The sequence below is a fragment of the Staurois parvus genome, unplaced genomic scaffold, assembly GCF_062004578.1.
Source record: "Staurois parvus isolate SC_StPar_1 unplaced genomic scaffold, SC_StPar_1.0 ptg000175l, whole genome shotgun sequence".
Taxonomy (NCBI): domain Eukaryota; kingdom Metazoa; phylum Chordata; class Amphibia; order Anura; family Ranidae; genus Staurois; species Staurois parvus.
This window is the reverse complement of record NW_028317971.1, coordinates 6,172,081-6,191,232: the sequence shown is the minus strand read 5'-3', so window position 1 is coordinate 6,191,232 and position 19,152 is coordinate 6,172,081. Positions and strand designations below refer to the sequence as shown.

The 19,152-nt window shown below is 38.8% G+C and overlaps 1 protein-coding gene across 1 annotated transcript in view; it reads right to left on the bottom strand.

Moving 5' to 3' along the window:
- Window positions 1–8,071: 8,071 nt before the first annotated feature.
- The window catches only part of PODXL (podocalyxin like), a 137,668-nt gene continuing 126,587 nt past the window's right edge, over window positions 8,072–19,152 (bottom strand). The window contains exon 8 of the mRNA XM_089676881.1: window positions 8,072–13,735. Coding sequence (XP_089533007.1) covers window positions 13,544–13,735 — 192 coding nt within the window. The 3' untranslated portion in view covers window positions 8,072–13,543. The remainder of the gene's footprint in view (window positions 13,736–19,152) is intronic.

The window sequence follows — 19,152 nt, the reverse complement described above, 5'->3', positions numbered from 1 at the left end:
TTTGGGGTGTCTTTGAATTCGGTCCTGTAGGTTGATCATTTTTCATTTCCATCAAATGATGGGGCATCCTTACGTTCCTAACACATTACCCAGTCCATATCAGTATAGATATTCAGCATGATATTTTTCCCCATTGAGATCTGATGTATTTTCAAAGTGTTCCTTTAATTTTTTTGAGCAATGTATATTACTCATCTGAAAGCTCTTGATCATCCTCTAACTCAGGGAGTGATCATTCCGGTCCCAGAAGATGAAATGTTTTTGCATTCCTCACTTTTTCACAGGTTCTGGAATCAAATGGCAGTGTTTGCTCCATCCTGGATTTCAAGAGTAGGGAGCTTCCTGACATCTGGACATCAAAGATGCTTACCCACATGTTTTCATCCTTCTGCTTCACCAAAGGTTCTGTGTTTTGTTTTGGGGGACAACCACTTTAAATTGTGGCCTTACAATTTGGCCTATCCACATCTCCCACAGTGTCTCCAAAGTTCTGTTTCATGGGCTTTTGTGTACCAGGGTATCCTATCTGGATGACTTACTTCAGAGAGAGCAATCTGCCTCTCTGCCAGAGACCAATGTGTCTCACACAGTGCACCCTGAAGAGATTCAGATGGGTTTGGGTCTCTTGAGACTTGGGTCATTCCCACTCTGCAGAAGGCTTGGAAGCTGCCTTCAAGAAAGATTTACCACAGATCTTGGAAACATTGTGTTGTTTGGTGTGAGGTTTTCTCTCTGCAATGAGGTTGTATCCTATCTTGTTTACAATCTGGAGTTTATCTGGGACTAGCCTTGAGTTTGATAAAAGGTCAGTTATTGGCTATTGGCAGACTTTTTTTTTCAGAGACTAGTTGCTTCACCCCACTTGCCTTTTTGCATGACGTCATGCATATTGTTACACTGGTCGGGATTCTGTGGGACCTCAACATGACACTTTCTGTTTTATAGAAATCTTCTAATAAATCTATCTGGGATATTCCTTTAGTCCTTATGACTTGGAAACTTGTATTTCTGGGCTGTTACTTCAGGTCACACAAAATTCTGGAATTTTATGCTTTTTTCCTTTGAGAAAATATTCATGGTACTTCACTGTAACAAGGTGCCTCAACTGCCAGTTTTACCTAAGGTTATTTCTTCATCCCATCTCAACCAGGACATTGTGTTGCTGACTTTCTGTCCTAAGCTGCAGATTGCAGGGGACAAGGTTCTTCACACTTTGGATGTGGTTTGTGCTGTTGGGTGTTACTTGTAATCTGCTGTGGTTCGTCAGTCAGCTTCCCTTTTTGTGTTTTATGAAGGCCCCGTGAAAGGTCAGGCAGATTTCAAGCCTACTTGTTTTTGTTGGTTCTGTCAGCTTATTTCTGAGGATTACAGTTGAAGGGCATGTTCCACCATTTTCGGTGACAGTTCATTTACCATGAGTGTGGTACTTCCTTGGCCATTTGACATCAGGCTTCAGAAGCTCAAAGTTTGTATAATTGTTACACGATATTTGTTTCATACCTTTGGCAAAGTTTTACCATGTGGATATAAAAGCAGGGGAGGATGCTACCTTTGGTCGGGGTGCTTTGCAGGCTGTTTTGTGTGGTTCTGGCCTATTTTGGTTTAGTTGTCCTGGACCAGTTGGCTTGTTTCTGTGTTGTCCTCTCATTCATTGCTATCCCTATCGTAATGGATTCTCTGTGTCCTGTGATGTATGATAAAGAAAATAGGATTTTTGGTTTACCTGTGAAATCCTTTTCTTGGAGAACATCATGGGTACATCATTGGACATAGAGACAACACCCCTCTTCTTTTGTGGTTCATAGTTTGCTACAAAAACTGAAGCCTTGCCTAACAGTGAGGGGTTGTGCAGATGAGGGAACTTCCTGTGTTTTTTCTTGCCGGAGTCCAATCACCTGAAGATGGCAGCATAACCCTATCATAGAAGATAATTAAGACACATTGGGGTTGATTTACTAAAACTCCAGAGTGCAATATATGATGCAGCTCTGCATAGAAACCAATCGGCTTCCAGTTTTTTTTTGTCAAAGATGAATTGAAAAAAGCTGATATTAAAAAGCTGATTGGTTACCATGCACAGCTGCACCAGATTTTACACTCTCCAGTTTTAGTAAATTAACCTCTCTGTGTCCTGTGTTGCACTCCTGAAATATCTATGTGAGTTGTCACTGGATTCTAGCCTACTAATACCCCATGTAATGGTTTCTGCAGTAGCTCTACACAGTAGTCTGTAGTACTAGTAGTCAGGCCTCAAAGAATACTTTGATGGATTTGTTCTTTGTGGGTTATTGTCTTTTCCACGTTGGATAAATGTATTAAGAATCCAGCTGGATGCAAAGCATCTTTTTTGCTGCAGACATGCAAGCCTTAAAACGTAAGTCAAGTCCTCCTTTATGGCTCATAAACATTTCTGCTTTGCAAGGAAGTTCAGTGTAGGGTGCTAAGTCATCTGTGACCACACTAATAAAATGACTCCTAAAGGTCAAGTTCCCCAATACTTTTAATGAATCACATTTAGCATGAATTTTTATCCCCACCTGTTCAATGCAAGGTGGGGGACAGCTTTCATCTTTCTCTAGCTTCTAGGTCAGTTTTATTTCAGACTCCTGGGTTCAAGAAACGTGTTTCTTCAGGCTACAAAATAGAATTTCACCTCATTCCCTGGAGCATTTCTAATAGACATAGAGGGGTTGATTTACTAAAACTGGAGAGTGCCAAATCTGCAATTCTGCATAGTAACCAATCAGCTTCCAGTTTTTTTTATGTTAAAGCTTAACTGAACAAGCTGAAATAAAAACTGGCTACCATGCACAGCTGCACCAGATTTTGCACTCTCCAGTTTTAGTACACCAACCCCAGAATGTAATGGTAGCTGCTCCCTGCACATTCTTGTTTTTTACAGCAAGAAATTCTTCAGAAGTGAGACAAATCTCCATTTTCTTTGGGCATGGAAATTTATCTTAGTTCCCTGATGAGACTGCCCCTTAGTTCGTGGCTAACAAGCTCAATGTTGACATCAGCAGATCTTACCCCTCCACTGGAAAATTGTGGTGATGATTAACTAAATAGTACAAGAAAGAAGCTCAACTACCAAAAAAGGTGTTAGAGCTGTGGTCCATTAAATTGCATCTAACTCATTGGATTGATCATCTGGCAGCCTGAGTTCAGTAGAAGCATACCAGGATAGTGGCACAGGTGAATCACCAGGGAAGTACAAAGAGTATAGCAACATCTTTGGAAGTTCACCACATTCTATATTGGGCAAAAAAAGTGTTCTGGCTCTCTTCAAAATCTACATCCAAGGCATAGACAATTGTTAGGCAGCATATCTTCGTTGCCAAAGCTTAAATCCACAGAATTGGCCTCTTCACCCAGAGATGTTTCCACAGATCTGTGCCCAATGGGGGACATTGGATTTTGATCAGTTGACACCTTGTCTGAATGCCATATAGAACAAACATGTTGGATAGATGTGGTAGCTTGCCAATGCTATGAATGTACTGGTAGCTCCATGTCCCAGATACAGCCTTATTTATGCACACCCATCAGTGATGTTTCTATCCATAGACTACTGTGCAGGACTCAGTTTGAAGGTATTTCAGTATTCTCTGTGACTCTGGATTAGGTTAAAGGTTGGGTATGCAAATCATGTGTATCTACTCGCAGACTGACCAGATCTGTTGTCTTAAGGACCAGTCTTTACCCTGCTTCTCTGTTGCTGGGTTTAACAGCATGGATGTTGAAGTGCAGGTGTTAAGAGACATGGGCCTCTTGGAAACTTATTCCTACCATGTTAAAAGCTTGCAAGTCTACCTCCTGTATAATATACTATTGCACATTGAAAGTTTAATTCATGCTAGTTTTAGGGGCACGTTCTTGCACCTTTTTCTGTTAGCAGAAATTTATAGTTTTTTCAGCAGGCTGTGGATGAAGGTATGAGGTTGACATACGTTGCTCCCCCTGTTAGGGTGTTCTACTCTCCTTGAATACCAATCATGTTTTTTCAGTTTTACTAAAACAGCCATCTCTCAATTAACCCAGAGAAAAAAATGTACAGCATGTAGAAAACGCATGCTGTTTACAGTAGTTTTAGTTGCATATAGATGCCGGGAACTGCTGCTATCTACTGTCTGTAATTGTAAGTGACTATGTTTCTTACTGTCATAGAAGTACAGGTGTACCACGGTTTACGAATGCCTCGGTTAACGCAATTTTTGGTTTACGAATGAAAATCCATTGAAAATAATGCCTCGGTTTTCAAATCTTTTACTAATTTTTTTTGCAATACAAACTGTATGTCGGTGCTGATTTTTAAATGTAATTGCTGGCTTTTTTTTTTCAAAATAGCTCACAGAATTAGCTGTCACTTTCTCCAGAGTTAAAGGATACTTTGTTTCTTTTATCTAGGGAAACAAACAGGAAACTTTCTTTCTTTTAGCTGGGGGGAAAGTGACAGCTGATTCTCTGAGTTACAGTATAAGAAAAAAAAAAATCCGGTAATTACATTAAAAAACTGGCACTGACCTATAGTAACACTGACTTTTTTAAAAAAAAAATTCTGACCTCCGGAACAGATTAATTGGTTTTCAATGCATCCCTATGGGAAACCGCATTTCGGTTTACCAATTTTTCGCAATGTCCCGGAGAACGCATTAAATTCGTAAACCGAGGTACATCACTTCTTGCTTCTACTAGCTGGGTCAGAAACCTCAGATTGGGGGACTTTTATATCTTTATAAAGTGGAGTTTCCAGGAAGCAAACTGAGAGAGGACTGAGCCACGTGTTCTGTCCATGGAGTTGCTGCTGTTGTATTTTCACCCAGACCCAGAAGAGACTATTATAAACTAGTAAGGAGGGACTAAAGTGCAGAGTAGACAGGCTGACTCTGAATTCCAGTGCTGCACCATAGCTCCTATCATTGAAAAGTCCCATTCCAGGCTGGTTGGACAACAGTTGGATGGATACCCCCGTGTCTGCTAATCTTGTCTTCAGGTCTCTGACACAAAGACAGATGCTGCATCATCTACAGGGACCCCTGCAACTGGACATTGCTACAACATTCATCCAGGTGTATCTCTATTAATAACTATTTATATCTGGGTATATGTGCACAATTCCACCAGGACCCCTTTTGGGCCTTTTACTGATAATACCTGTTTGTACATTGGATGCATGTATGGTTAGCAATCTCTTCTTATACAGCATAAAGACTGTATTATTTCAATAATGGTGTGCATCTGTATGAGTGAGGTTAATGTTATATGCTGTTTGCAGTATTTCTTCTGCTCCCAATTACTTTTAGATTATTATTAGATAATTTCCTAGGAAGGGATTCCCCTCTGATCGCGTTGTGGGTGGAGGCACCACCAACTTTATTATGAAACCACTCATCCACTTAACGAAGGTTCTGGTTCTCTTATTTACCTACACGTTTTGTCCAGTAACCTTTTTTGGGAAAGTCGTTTCTCATACCCCCACATCCCTGATTCTCAAAAGAGGGCTACAATGTTAAGAAAATTAAGGCATTTATATCATTTTCCTTAATTTCACGTATCAACAAATTCTGGCACGTGTTTGTTTTGTAGTCAAAAACCTAAAATAACAGTTTCAGCATTTGTCAGTTTTATGTACAGAAACGCATAAGCAATGTAGATCAAATGTTTTATTTGCTTACATAGTTTTCAAAATATACTTTTGTAGGAAACTAGTATAACAATCCAGTTCAATCAGTTCCAGTGTGTAACAGACCCCTGTTCTCAATACAAAAACATCAGTAAATCAACAAACATTTCTAAAAATAAAATGCACAGGTAAAGGGTTGGGTGGATGATTCCCTTTTTGTCAACATTTATGAGTAACACAGTTAGTGCAAAGTGTTATTTATTCTGCAAGCTTTAGGCAAGCAGCTGATCATACATTTTGGCTAGTAGAATGCAAATAGTAAACCTTGAAATATTCGGTTTAAGGAGTTTTACAAGACAAATATAACCATTTGACCTCTGCTACTGAACCCCTCCCCCACTTTTCACAGCTTTTATATTAACCTAACTTTTGAACCTGGCCATTTAGATATACTGTTGCTCTATGCACTTAGTAATATGCAAACTTTAGGGCTCTTGCAGGAAAAGTTATAAGGAAATCTGTAGTGCAGTGCAGGTTTTTCCTGACTGGGGGAAAAAACTAATCCCAGATATTATACTACTTTACAGCTAGAACTCCATCCTATTTTATATTTTAGTATCTCACACTACTAAAATCGCTAACAATTACTTGCTAAGGGTGTCAATCAGCCCACATGGAAGAAAAATATATTTTAAATATATTTAAAAAATATTCTTCCCAAATATATATTTGAAATACTACAATTTTGGCCGTATTCAATATATTTATATATATATTATGTTGAAATACCTTTTTTATATATTACAAAATATATTAAACATTTTCTTATATGTTAAAAAAATCTGAAGAATATGTTTAAAAAATATATATTTTTTAAAATATTTTTCAGATATTTTGTAATATATAAAAAACGCATTTCAACATACATTGTATTTATATATATATATATATATATATATATATATATATATATATATATATATATATATATATATAATTTTTTTTTAAATATATTGAATACAGCCAAAATTGTAGTATTTCAAATAATTGTCAATATATTTGGGAAGAATATTTGGAAAATATATTTTTCTTCCATGTGGAAGTCACAAAGCAGATAGAACAAACGACTCCCAAAGCAACACAAAGAGCCTGTCATAGCGATCAACAGCACACAACGTGAGCATTGTGCATTCATGTGAGGTTTGGCAATATTGCATGCTGATTCTGTAGTTTACACATGGGAATTATTAGACAGTCAGGTTATTCTGCAGCCTACAGCAGAAATTGGATACTTGAAAAAAAAATTTATCCAACACAGAGTAACCCTGTTCATTACCACCATGGCTCAGTTTTGTGCTAGCATCCTCGGGGGAGTGGACATATTTTCTTCAGCTGTGCTGTTCTATGTCATATTGGAAGATTTTCTTCTATTATGAGTTGCTGGTAGAGGTATGTTGGATATGTTAAATCTTGTCTCTCCAGTCAGCCACTGAGTGCAGGTTTTCCCAGTTTATTCTGGTGTTCCTTCTGTGACAGCCCTGAACTTCTAAAAGTTTCTCCAGTCATCTATAACTGATTCGGGCCTGGATATGGAACCCCTGAACAATGCTTCAGTTAGCTAAGCAACACAGATTTCCATTTCATTATCCACACTGGTGTTCTTCTATCAACAGATCTTCAGTTGGCAGTGACTACCTGTCCATGTTTCAGTTTGCACAAGACTCTGCTAGTCAGTCCCCCGGGTTACAAACACGGTAGAGTCTGTAGGTTTGTAGTTGAATTTGTATGTAAGTTGAAACAGGTACATTTTTAAGTGTAACTCCAACAAAAATTTTTTTTTTATTTTTTGGTTAACATAGAGAAGGGTTAACACCCCTGTAATGTTTGTTTTGTTGTCTGTGTCTCTGTTCAGAAGATTTCACCTCACATTCTGCCCCTGTGACAATTGGATTTTAAACATTTTGCATTGTCATGGAAACAAGGATTGGTGATAAACCTTCAGTGAAGACATCTTTTTTTCCATGATAACTCTTACAGGAGTGAATTTCCCTTCCTAGGGGTAGATTTCCTTTCACTTTCTGGTTCTCCCTCCATTTGTAAGTCATTTGTAACTCAAATGTTCATAGTTCAAGGACTGCCTGTATTAAGGTAAAACCAGTATATCTAGGTCCAAAGATTGGGTAGTTTTCCTGTCCCAGTTTGGTACTACATATGTGGTATTTACAACAGAAACAACTGCAGCTGATTGGCCATTTTGTGGGAGCAAAATTACTTTTCCCAAGTCATCTTCCAGGACAGCTTGATGAGAGAGATGCTCCTCCAGCCTAGCACAGCAAACATAAATCCACATTAGTATAAAACCAGGCGTCAGCCCAGGGTTCGTCAATATTTGTGTTTTCTTCAGCCAGACAGAAAACAAAAAAAGCTGGTTCTTGAAGTTTGTGGTAATTCTGTCAGGCCTTCAGGCTAGGTGGCAGAGGAGTAACAGGGTTGCAAGCCCCTCCAAACCTTAGAACCCACTCCACTAGAGCTTTGCCTACCACATGGGTGGAGAGAGCTGGGTCTACCCCAATCCAAATCTGCAAAGCAGCCACCTGGTCGAGTTTCAGACCTTCATAAAACATTACCATCTGGATGTTCTGTCAACTAACGACCAGGCTTTTAGGAGAAAAGTGCTTCAGACATTGGTCCCTCCCTAGCAAGAATTGTAATTATGATGTCGCTCTCACAAAGCCGTCCTGGAAGATGACTTGGGAAAACCAAGTTGTTACCTGTTAACTTGATTTCCAGGAATCTTCAAGGATGGCACTGCTTTCTACTCTAATGTATTTAGCAATAGGAATAAAGTATGCTGTTGCGTATAACTTGGGCCTTCGATTATTGGTTAATATTTATCAGCCCTGGGCTGCCGCCTGTTTATATACTAACTTAGATTTGTGTTTCCTGTACTAGGTAGGAGGATCCTCTTTCTCATAAAGCTGTCTTGGAAGATTTTTGGAAATCAGGTTAACTTGGTTTTCCTTCTGAACTTTGTTACACTTTATGTATTTTGCATGTAGGCTGCATGGGGGAACCTTCCTTTTTTATTGCTTGAGCAACACAAAGAGTTTTTCTCTTCCTCTAATCCCCAGCTGCACTTAATGATGCAGGTCTAAATCAGCCTGATATGTGCCTTCCTCCCCTAAATCATTTTCCTCATCTGCTTCACTAGATGAAGAAGGAAGGCATTCCAGTGATCCTCATTGCTCTTGCTTGACCCAGACAGATATGGTATGCTGACCTGATAAGACTCCTAGCAGCTTCTCGGCTGCCACTGTCAGATTGTCCCAAGGACTGATTTTCCATCCTGTTTCACAGATGCTGGCTTTAATGGCTGCACCAATGAAGTGCCCATTTTTTTCCTTAGTCAAGGCATCTCTGAATCTGTGTTTCCTATAACAGCTGGAAGACTAATCCTGTATGGTCAACTATCAGGCATGGAATGCATATTTCACTTGGTGTGAGTTTCAGGGCTTCCACACTAGGGGTTTCTCTGTGGAATTATTCATCTACTTCCTGCAGCTGGACCTGGACCAGTGTTTGGCTCTCAACACTTTCCAGGGTCAGGTTTCTGTGTAATCTATCTTTTTTCAGAGACTGTTGATTCACTCCTTGATTTATACCTTTGTACAGCTCCTTCTGTTCGTTGCCCTGTGATCTCATGAAATCTGAGTCTTCTTCTCTTTGTGCTTCAAAGATCTCCATTAGAGGCATTTATACTCTCACTCGCAAGGTGGGGTTCTTGTAGACATCACCTTTGTGAGAAAAGCATCTGAATTGGTGGTCTTTACCTTTCTGATTTCCTTCTTGGTTAAGGAAGTTCTAGCTCTCACCTCAACTGGAACTTGGTTCACATGTCCCTGTAGTTCACAATAAGGAAAATTTTCTCCTTTTTCTGGATGTGTTTTGGGCTTTGAGAGTCTATCTTTCAGCCATTGCTTCTTCAGGAAGACTGATTTCTTCTTAACCTACTGTAAACTTTAAGGGTGCACTAGTTTCTCAGTCCAAAATCTCTATGGTTTTAAGGATTGGGCTCCACCCTTTCCTGTCAAGGAGCATTTTACTAAATTTGCAATTGTTCCCTGCTCTTTGTGGCAGCTCTGCTGGGCAGATATTCTGACCTCATCTGATACCAGTTTCAGGTGCTAGGTCCTACAAGTGGCTCTTCAAGCTGCAAGCAGTCCTCAGTTTTCAGTTTTTTTTGTCTTGAGTCTGTTAGCCTTTGATGCTGTTGCCTCTATGTTTTGGACTGCTTTTGGACATCCCAAGAGTCTAAAAATGAACGTGTCCCTCAATGGGTGAGAAAGAAAACAGAGTGTTTCACTTACAGTAATATTATTTTCTTAAAGTTCATTGAGGGACAAGGGTCCCTCCCCTCTGTGTTTATTTTCACAAAACTAAGGCATGATGGTTGTGTGGGAGTTATACTGTGCTGCTCAATTTTTTTTGTTGTTGTTGTTGTCAGTGTCCATTTCTCCTGTAGGTAACAGAACCACCAGTGTGTCCCTCAATAGATAAAATAATGAATTGTGCATCAATTACCTTACTTCTCAGCCTTGATTCCAAAACCCTCTTTCTAAACCATCCTGCAGTGTAATGGTTTCCTCTGTGAGCAAAGCTAATTTCCTGCCTTGGGGACCTGACATTTTTCCTTGCTTGTCACCTTCTTTGGCACTGGTCCCCTCACCACCTCCATGAGTTCTCCTGCCTCTTTGAGAGAAGAAACAAAAAGGACCCCAGGAAGTAAACAGAAGAAGAGAAAGGGATCATCATGTGACTGTGGTTTCAGTTAAGTAAAATGGGCATTTGGATACTGTATATATTTTTTTCCTACCAGTGGTTGGTTAGAGGGGGTTAGAGGTAAGGATGAGAAGAGGGTTGGTAATATCCTTGAGTTGGGTGTATATATATATATATATATATATATATATATATATATATATTGTTCATGTAGCTTTAGATTAATGAATGTTCCCTATCCACTATGTGGCATGGTGCTATTGCACAGGACCAGGGTATTTTAGTACAAAAAACACTGACATATTTAATAGAGTTGTTACTATACACAACAGTGCAACATCTTGTTCCAGTTTGCATAAGTCTGCCATATTATTGTTTGGGCAGAATTTTTCTAAGGCAAAAGTAATAAAAAATAAAGCACTTTTGGTTTACGAAACAAACAACTGAATTTCGTCCTGGAATAGATTGGATTGGACTAACCCCAACAAACCTTGACAGACCTTTTTCAGTTTCGACATTTGGCACTGGGCAAGACCCACAACAATAATCTCCAAAGGGAAGCATTGCAGATATCTACATGCAATTAAAAGAAAAACAAAACAGAAAAACAGCGATGGCAGAGGGACATTCTAAAAATGAGTGTGCTTATCCCATCAACATAATAGGGTAGTTCTATTGGAATTGAAGTATGGTGTACAGTTGCACCAATGATATGCATGTTTTTGTCTAGTGTGGATGCCCCTTTTTGGGTTTATGTTACCTTTGGGGATGGTGGTGTGTTTTTATGGTTTAGAAATGCCCCTTCCAATCAATATTCTGCTTTTATTTTGGAGCCCTTATCCTAAGGTACTCATCAACATAAGATTGCAAACTTTTACCTTTAAAAAAAAGTTTACAAGTCTATTCAGTGTAGTTTATAATTTGAGGCTTCGACTTTGGAGCACATGTATACAACTAGTTTAAAACATATAACGGTAGCACTGTGCAGCTGACAAGCTTTATTGCATGCTGCAGACCTGACATTTCAGCGCATCACAGTGTATGGAAAGAGAAACAGCAGATCCAAATAAACCAATATTTACATACCTGTTACTTTAGGTTTTACCTGGATTTCTTCTCAGACGTCATTCCATTAAATGATAAATACTGTGTGTATAATGTCAGTAAGAGGTTCCTTGAACTTATCGAACATAGAAGAATAGCCTTAGTGATACCAACTGTAAAGCAATTATCAGCAAGTAGCTGAGACCTCATTTCTTCTAAAGCAAAACCTGTATATGCTTATCAAGCTTATATAGTTGTTTAATATATAAAAACTTGTGAAAAGAAATTGAGAACAAAAGTGGGAACGTAAAGCAAGTAGTCTAATTGATCACCTAGATTACTTTATGTTTTTTAACTTATATTAAATTATAGCCAAAATTTGTCACTAAGGCTCCATGCACACTGGGTGTTTACTAAAAACACATCCAAATACACTGGTTTGCCGCGTTTTTCAGCGTTAGAACATTTTTACAGCTAAAAAACTCCTAGAAACCCACTAGATTGGGGTTTTTTTCAGCCAAGAAACACCCTGCCAAAAACCGCTGATTACAGCCTATGTGTGCATGGACACATAGGATAACATGCTGGGGAGTTTACTAGCTGTAGAAAAAAACGCCAAAAGCCAAAAACAGCGGCTGTAAAAATGTCCAGTGTGCATGAGGACTAATGCTTCCTTCTGTTTTAAATGTATTAGAACCTCTAATTTAGAACTTTAAACCAGTAATATGACCATGTATTTCTTGCACTATTTAATGACTTTCAATTTACAGAAGCATTTCTGGGGACTAAGATACATACCGTTTTAGCGTTTAATTGCACATTTGTGATTTGTTTTCTTTGTTACAGCATTTTTGTGTTTTTGAAGGGAACCATTGAATTAACTGCATTAGAACATGTGCATTAATAGAAAAATGATGCATGCAAAATGCCCAATGCACTGGTGTAAAGAGCTTTGGCAAGGTGCCAATGTAATGGTGCTCAGAATCCTTGCTTTCCTATGTCTATGAATGAGCCCTATTATCTTTATAAATAAACTGGTTATTACAGCTAAAGTAATGTAAGAGATGGTGATAAAACAGGCTATTTAATTTCTTTAGTAGGTAATCTGTTAAGGAATTTTTATGACCAGGGAACACAATGTACAGTATATATATATTAGATACATCTTAGATATGTTCTTGACCTACTATAACGTGAAAAGCTAAAAAATGCAATATTTGTTATTTGATGATTTTTTTGTCACTTTCTAAGTTAATGCTTTACACTAAAATGGCACTAAGCTGATAGAATCTTTGTTGTCGATGGTAAGGGTTTATACACTTTAGGTGAGAATGAAAATCTGCATCTGTATTGCTCTCTCTTTCTTTCTATATATTTATATACACAGACATATATACAATACAGGTCATTTTCCCTGTTGAAAACAGAATATTATAGAGAATCCTAAAGAAATCTGAACATTTTGGAGTTAAATATTGTTTTCAGTTACTAAGTCTATTAAACCTCTGTATTTGCTCAGGGAAACAGTTAAACACAAACAGTAGTCAGCAACACATTTACTTTGTCAAAAGGTGATGGCAGAAACTGCTTAGCAAGTAAACTGTTTTAACAGTGTTGTTGGTACATTTGCTATTGGTTAGTGCATGGTTCCATTACCTTGGCCACTGGCACATGGTTATATAGACAAGGATTCGTGTCCATCTCAATACAAAGTTTGATAACTGAATCTTTTGGTTCTGTGATGCAAAGTATAATGTTGGGCACAATAAAATTCCTTGTATTTATCTAACAAATGTTTCAGAATTGGCATATAATTCTGCTGTCAGCTAATCATAATGAGTTCATTTTTGAAGGCCAGACACTTCCAAGCAGTTACATTTAAATCCTTTATATACCTTATTTCCTGTGGACATTTCTTAAGATACCTTTGGTATTATGTTTGTGTATGGGATGTCACTGAAGGTAGGAACTGCCTTTTCTTGACAGGTCTGGCACTCCATTATATTTGTTGGCTGCAGTCTGTCTTAGTTTGATGACCCGCAACATAATGCACTTTGTGCTGGGTTTCCCATTCAGTCTAATTGCTTTTACTTTGCTTTATAAATGTGTGTCCTCTTCTTCTTCTAAATCCTCTCTTGTTAGGTTGTCAAGTGGAACAATCCAGCTGTCCCCAAGTTCTCCATTAGGGCCACCCTTCTTTTCCTGCATCTCTGGAGAGGTCTCCATGACTTCCAGGGTTGGATTATCATGGTAACCGTTTTCCATGGTCTGGAGCTCTTCGGTGAGTCTCTAGAAAAAGTAAAAGTAATATGTAAAACTGTGGTCCAACATATTTTATAGTAAGAAAAAGAGTCTTGGGCTGATTTACTAAAAGAGTTGAGAATCTTCATGCCATAAATTGTACAAATACTTCAATAATCCAATCACGTGAAAAACAAAATCACGTTTACATATTTCATTCATCTTAACATGATTGGGTATTCAAAGTGAACAGGGACTTGCTTTTTACCTGCACTGATAACGGAAGTGAATATTCACACAATATACAATGAGTGAAGATTCTCACCTGCTTTAGTAAATCAGCCTTACTGTCTCTTACGCAGCACTTGGAGAAGGATTTATATTGATATGAGGGGTATGCAAATATAAAAGGTTAAAAGACAATTTCATATCACTGCCTTACAATTTAATTCTTCTCAGTTTTTTTTTATCACTTCTTACCAGTGGTTTAAAGGATAACTGTAGTTTGAGTGCAGATGCTTTAGCTGACTTTGCCATTTAGCTGTTTGAACAGAATAAAGTGACAATGTGTACTTTGACAAGATGAGTATGTTCTTCTTCTAACAACTTCTAGGTCAGAGCTTCTGACTACATCTTGCTGTAATGAAAAGGAAGCTGCTCCCCAGAGACACTAGAAAAGTGGTCTCCAAACTGCAGCCCACAGGCCAGGTGTGGCCCTTTGCTTACCTTTATCCAGCCCATGGGATACTGTTCTGCCCAATGATATAGGGCACTATTCCTCCTACTGACACCAATGAAAAGGCACTATTCCTCCCACTGACACCAAGGGTGGGGCACTATTCCTCCCACTGACACCAATGATGGGATGCTATTCCTCCCACTGACACCAATGATGGGGTGCTATTTCTCCCACTGACACCAATGATGTGGACAATGATGGAGCATGGTTCCTGCTACTGAATTCCTCCACCTACTCATTTGTTTACACCCACTGACCACCAAACCTGAGACATTTTATACTCCTACTGGCTACCGTCTGGCCCCCCTAAAGTCTGAAAGATAGTAAACTGGCCCTTTTTTTTAGAAAGTTTGGAAACCCCTGCACTAGAAGGTGCTATAGACAAGACCAAAAATGAACCACTCAAAGAGCTGACTACTGTCTTGTTCAGAGCTCCTTCCAGTGGCTCCTGGGAATCAATTTTATCAATTGTTTGTTTTGTTTTCCCATTTACACAGCATGCATTAAAAAAAAATCTTATCTTTTAGAGGTTTATCTAGAGGTGGTGTCATAGCTGACTGCAAGTCTTTTTTGAACAATGTCAGAGTGAGTCTGTCTCAAGTCTGTCTTCATTAACATAAACACAGAGTGTTCAAATCTAGCTACAATTGTCTGCACAGTAAAGACAAGGTTAATTAGGGCACGCACAGCTGCCCTGCCTCTCATAAAGAAAATAATTATGTAGGATTTCTCCTTGTAGAATAGAGCATCTAAACAGGTAAACTGCATTTTTTCAATATTTTGATTAATTTGTGCTATGTGAATAGGAACATGTCACAAATATAAAGTAGGTGTTATCCAAATTTGGCTGCAAAAAGGGAAATACACTTTGAAGATCTTCAATGAAAATGCACTTCTGCACAAATACATAACATACAATCAAAAAAGAAAAAACAGATCTATATGGTCTATTCTTTTTACAAACAGGTTTATTTAATCATCAAGTATACAGTGCAATGAAAATTAATAAGTATGGTAACCCAAATTACCGGACAGAAATTTTCCCATCCTCTGATCACTTGGCCACTGCCAAAAAAAAAAAAGAAAAAAATCTCTCCTATCAATAAAAAAAAATCACTGTTGAGGGTTATAAGTTTGAATCTAAAGTTGGAACTGCCCCATAGCAAGCTGGATGTACTATGTTTTTTATTGTTATGTGATAGATATTTTTAAGAGAACCAAACTGGGGTGTTTTTGATGACATACAATGTTTTAGACTATTTGCTATAAAACATCCAGTAAAAAAATTTAAAAAATACAATTTCATCATAAATTTAGGCCAAAATGTATTCTGCTATGTCTTTGGTAATAAAAATCCCAATATGTGTAAATTAATTGGTTTACGTGAAAGCTATAGCATCCACAAATGGCGGTATATATACTGGAATTTTTATTTGTAATTTTTTCTTTACTAGTAATGGTGGCGATCAGCAACTGATAGCAGGACTTCAGGACTGCGGTGGGCATTCTGACACTGGGTGGGGAACTGACTCACTGCCACTAACATCCCCACTGACACTAATACAGTAATCAGTGCTATTAAAAATACCTTAAACTGTACTAATGACACTGGGCAGGAAGAGGTTAACATCTGGGGTGATCAAAGGGTTAACTGTGTGTTTTACTATTTTGTCTGTGTGTGCTTTACTGTGTAAGCACACTGCTTTGTATTGCTTTGCTATGCAGAGCAATACAAAGCAGTGTACTGGTGCTAACAGGGGAGAGATCTGTATTCTTTATATACAGACCTCTCCCCTGTCAGTGTTCCTTGGCAATGCCAGTTGGAAATCTCCGGCCAGGATCGACAGCTGTAGCCGCCAATGGCAGCACGAGTATAGCGGAGTGCGCATGCCCCCTACGCAGAAGTAGAAAATCACACATATATATGATTTGGCGTAGCCCTGCTGCCCTGTAGCAGTAAATTAGTTAATAGTGCTGACCTACGGAAGGGACAAATCTATTCCACATGTAAGAGTAAATATGGAAGTTACTTAAAATTTGTAATGCTGTGCAGAAGGAAGGACCAGAAAAAGGATAAGATTATCCATGTACATGGCTAGGAGTTCATCTAATTTGCCCACTGATAAACCTTGGGGATTATGCCTTTGCTATTTGCTCCATTATCATTAAAAACAAGGGTGGTGACATAGGGTCCCAGATCTCAGCAGCATAGTGAAACCTGCACCTCCACCATGAGAATGGTCATGGGATACAGAGAGTCCTCCCCACCAGCCGCAGACACGATCGCTGCCATAGTGCTTGGAGTTTCGGGTGCTTTCGGCCACCTTTGGTTTTTCCCATCTCTAAATAAAAAAAACGAGAGGGACACCTTTTTAAGTGTCACATCAGGATTTTTTTTTAGACTATTTATGGATGCTCTAAAGATGGTTTGGGGAGGCTAGTACACATCGGGGTTTTTTGTTCCTGTATGTCTATTACATAATTTATCACTTGACAAAGGAGTGCGCTAGGACGGTCATCTCACAGCTTATGCTCAAGAAACGCGTTGCTACGACACCCAGAGATGTCATCACGCATATGCTGCGCTCCATTGTGCGTTCCAGAACTTGGTATCAGGCCCTCTCCCTCTTGCCGGCTTGCCTGATACAGACAGATCGCTGATCATCATCCATTAGTGCACACTATGTTGTTCACCGTGGTGGACTCCAAATAGACGAATCATTGATGTGCCTACTTTTATCTACCCTCCTGTAAGTTGCTCTCTTTTATGTGGAATAAATAGGTTTCTCGTCTACACTTAGAGGTGCCTTTCCCTTTTTTTCTTTTTTACATGCATCTCTCTGGAAAAAGCTTCAATCCAGTGAAAGGCAGCCACAAGTGAAAAGGGCTCTTTCCATCCTGCTGTTTTAAGATATGCTATCTACTGTGTTTTTTAGAACACCCATCATCTACATACATCAGCTGTATCTTTTGGGTACTTGCTATATATATGATATTGTTATATGCATTGTTTATTCATACATGATATCTTCTTGCACCTTATCCATGGTTACAGTGCCACTATCAGACTGATTACAGGTTGCACCTATTTATTTTGTTTAATTAAATCAAGGACCTTGTCTATGTCTTTTGTAACTACATGTGTACCTACATGTAGCCCTATTCCCATAGGAGCCACAGAAATACTGTCCAGTTCCTCCCCAGTTACCTTGTCCCGCAGCCAGGCACAGTGGATCGTTCACACGTTTTTCCAATCTGGAGGTGTTGTTTTTATTGTTTTTATTTTTGGAGAACTTGGATAGGGATGAGGGAGATGAGTGGGATACTTAAATATAGGAACTATGTACACTTGAGGACTTTAACTCATCTTCTGGGCAAGTTATGTCAGAGACTGTGCTTGAATCAAACAATGGACTTCAGCTTTAAGGCAGTAGTAAAAAAAAGTAGTAGTAGTAGGATTAACAGTGATAGTAGTAGCAGTAGCGGCAGTATCTTCTTTAGAGCCCCAGGACAGTCTCCTTTTAAAAGTAGGCTAGGTGGACAAAGCTCTAAGGAACACTAGTAGGTGTTCCCTTTGCTAGACCCGCAGCTGACTTCCTCGCACCAGAGGGGGTTAAACAACACACAGTCTCTAAGGGATGTCTGTACTCACAAGGCCCAAAAGCATCTGGATGCTCTACTCCATGATATCAGACCAGATCTTCAGTAGATAGCCTCTCAATCAGCATAGCAGAACCCAGGTCTCAGCATTCAGGACCTCAGGTCACCCACCTGAGATTGCATGGCAAATACCTGGGAGGGCTGGATCAGTGCTGGACAGGAAAGAAACAGAACCCAGTGTGCTCACTGAATCTATACAGTTACCCAGCATGCCTTAGAGCTCCTCTCTCTGGGATAGACTGAGACTGTATCAATATTCATGATGCCATGTGCATAACTCCACACCTATCATCCAGAAACTTCTAAAGTTTCCTGAATACAGAAAAAGCTAGGCAGACTGGCAGCAGCTGAGCACACAGACCAGACCTAACTAAATGATCACAGCTCACCAAATTCAGTGAGCTAACTCTGCTTTCTCCTAACAAATATTTACAGCCACTCTGACTACAGAGTGACAGCTAAATTTACCTATCAAAAACACAACTAATTCTATCTGTCTAACCCTAGAACCTACCTAGAAGGGTGCTACATACGTTAACTTATGAATGTTGTGTGTGCCAAGTATCTAGAGGGCACAAATAACTGTAATTACTCGAGCAGCCAGTATTTTTGTAAGAATTGCTAAATCTATGTTTAGTAATGATTCCTGCCTTTATACTTAACTTGAGCTAGTAGGACTGAGATTTGCTTTCAGATGACTGAGCTTTCTTAAAAGTAAATGGGTGGATCTAGACTTGGAGTTATAACAGAGAAATTATGGACAATACATTATCAGAAATGTAAATGTACTATTCATAAAACATTTTTTTATTTTAAACTTTAAAAATGTTGCACATGGCAGCAGCGACCCATAGGACTGAGTTTCTAGATATTACTCATCACTACAGATGCAGGTTTAGGTTATAGATGGTCACATTCTCAGATCTCTAATATATCATCATCTTGTCCCCCAAAGATTAAAGGGAATGTTTAGTGTTTTTTTTACATATTTGCTATATTTATTTACTATGGTCCAGACTAAAAAGTTAGATTTTAAAAAATAGATTTTTAGTTGGGTGATTATTAA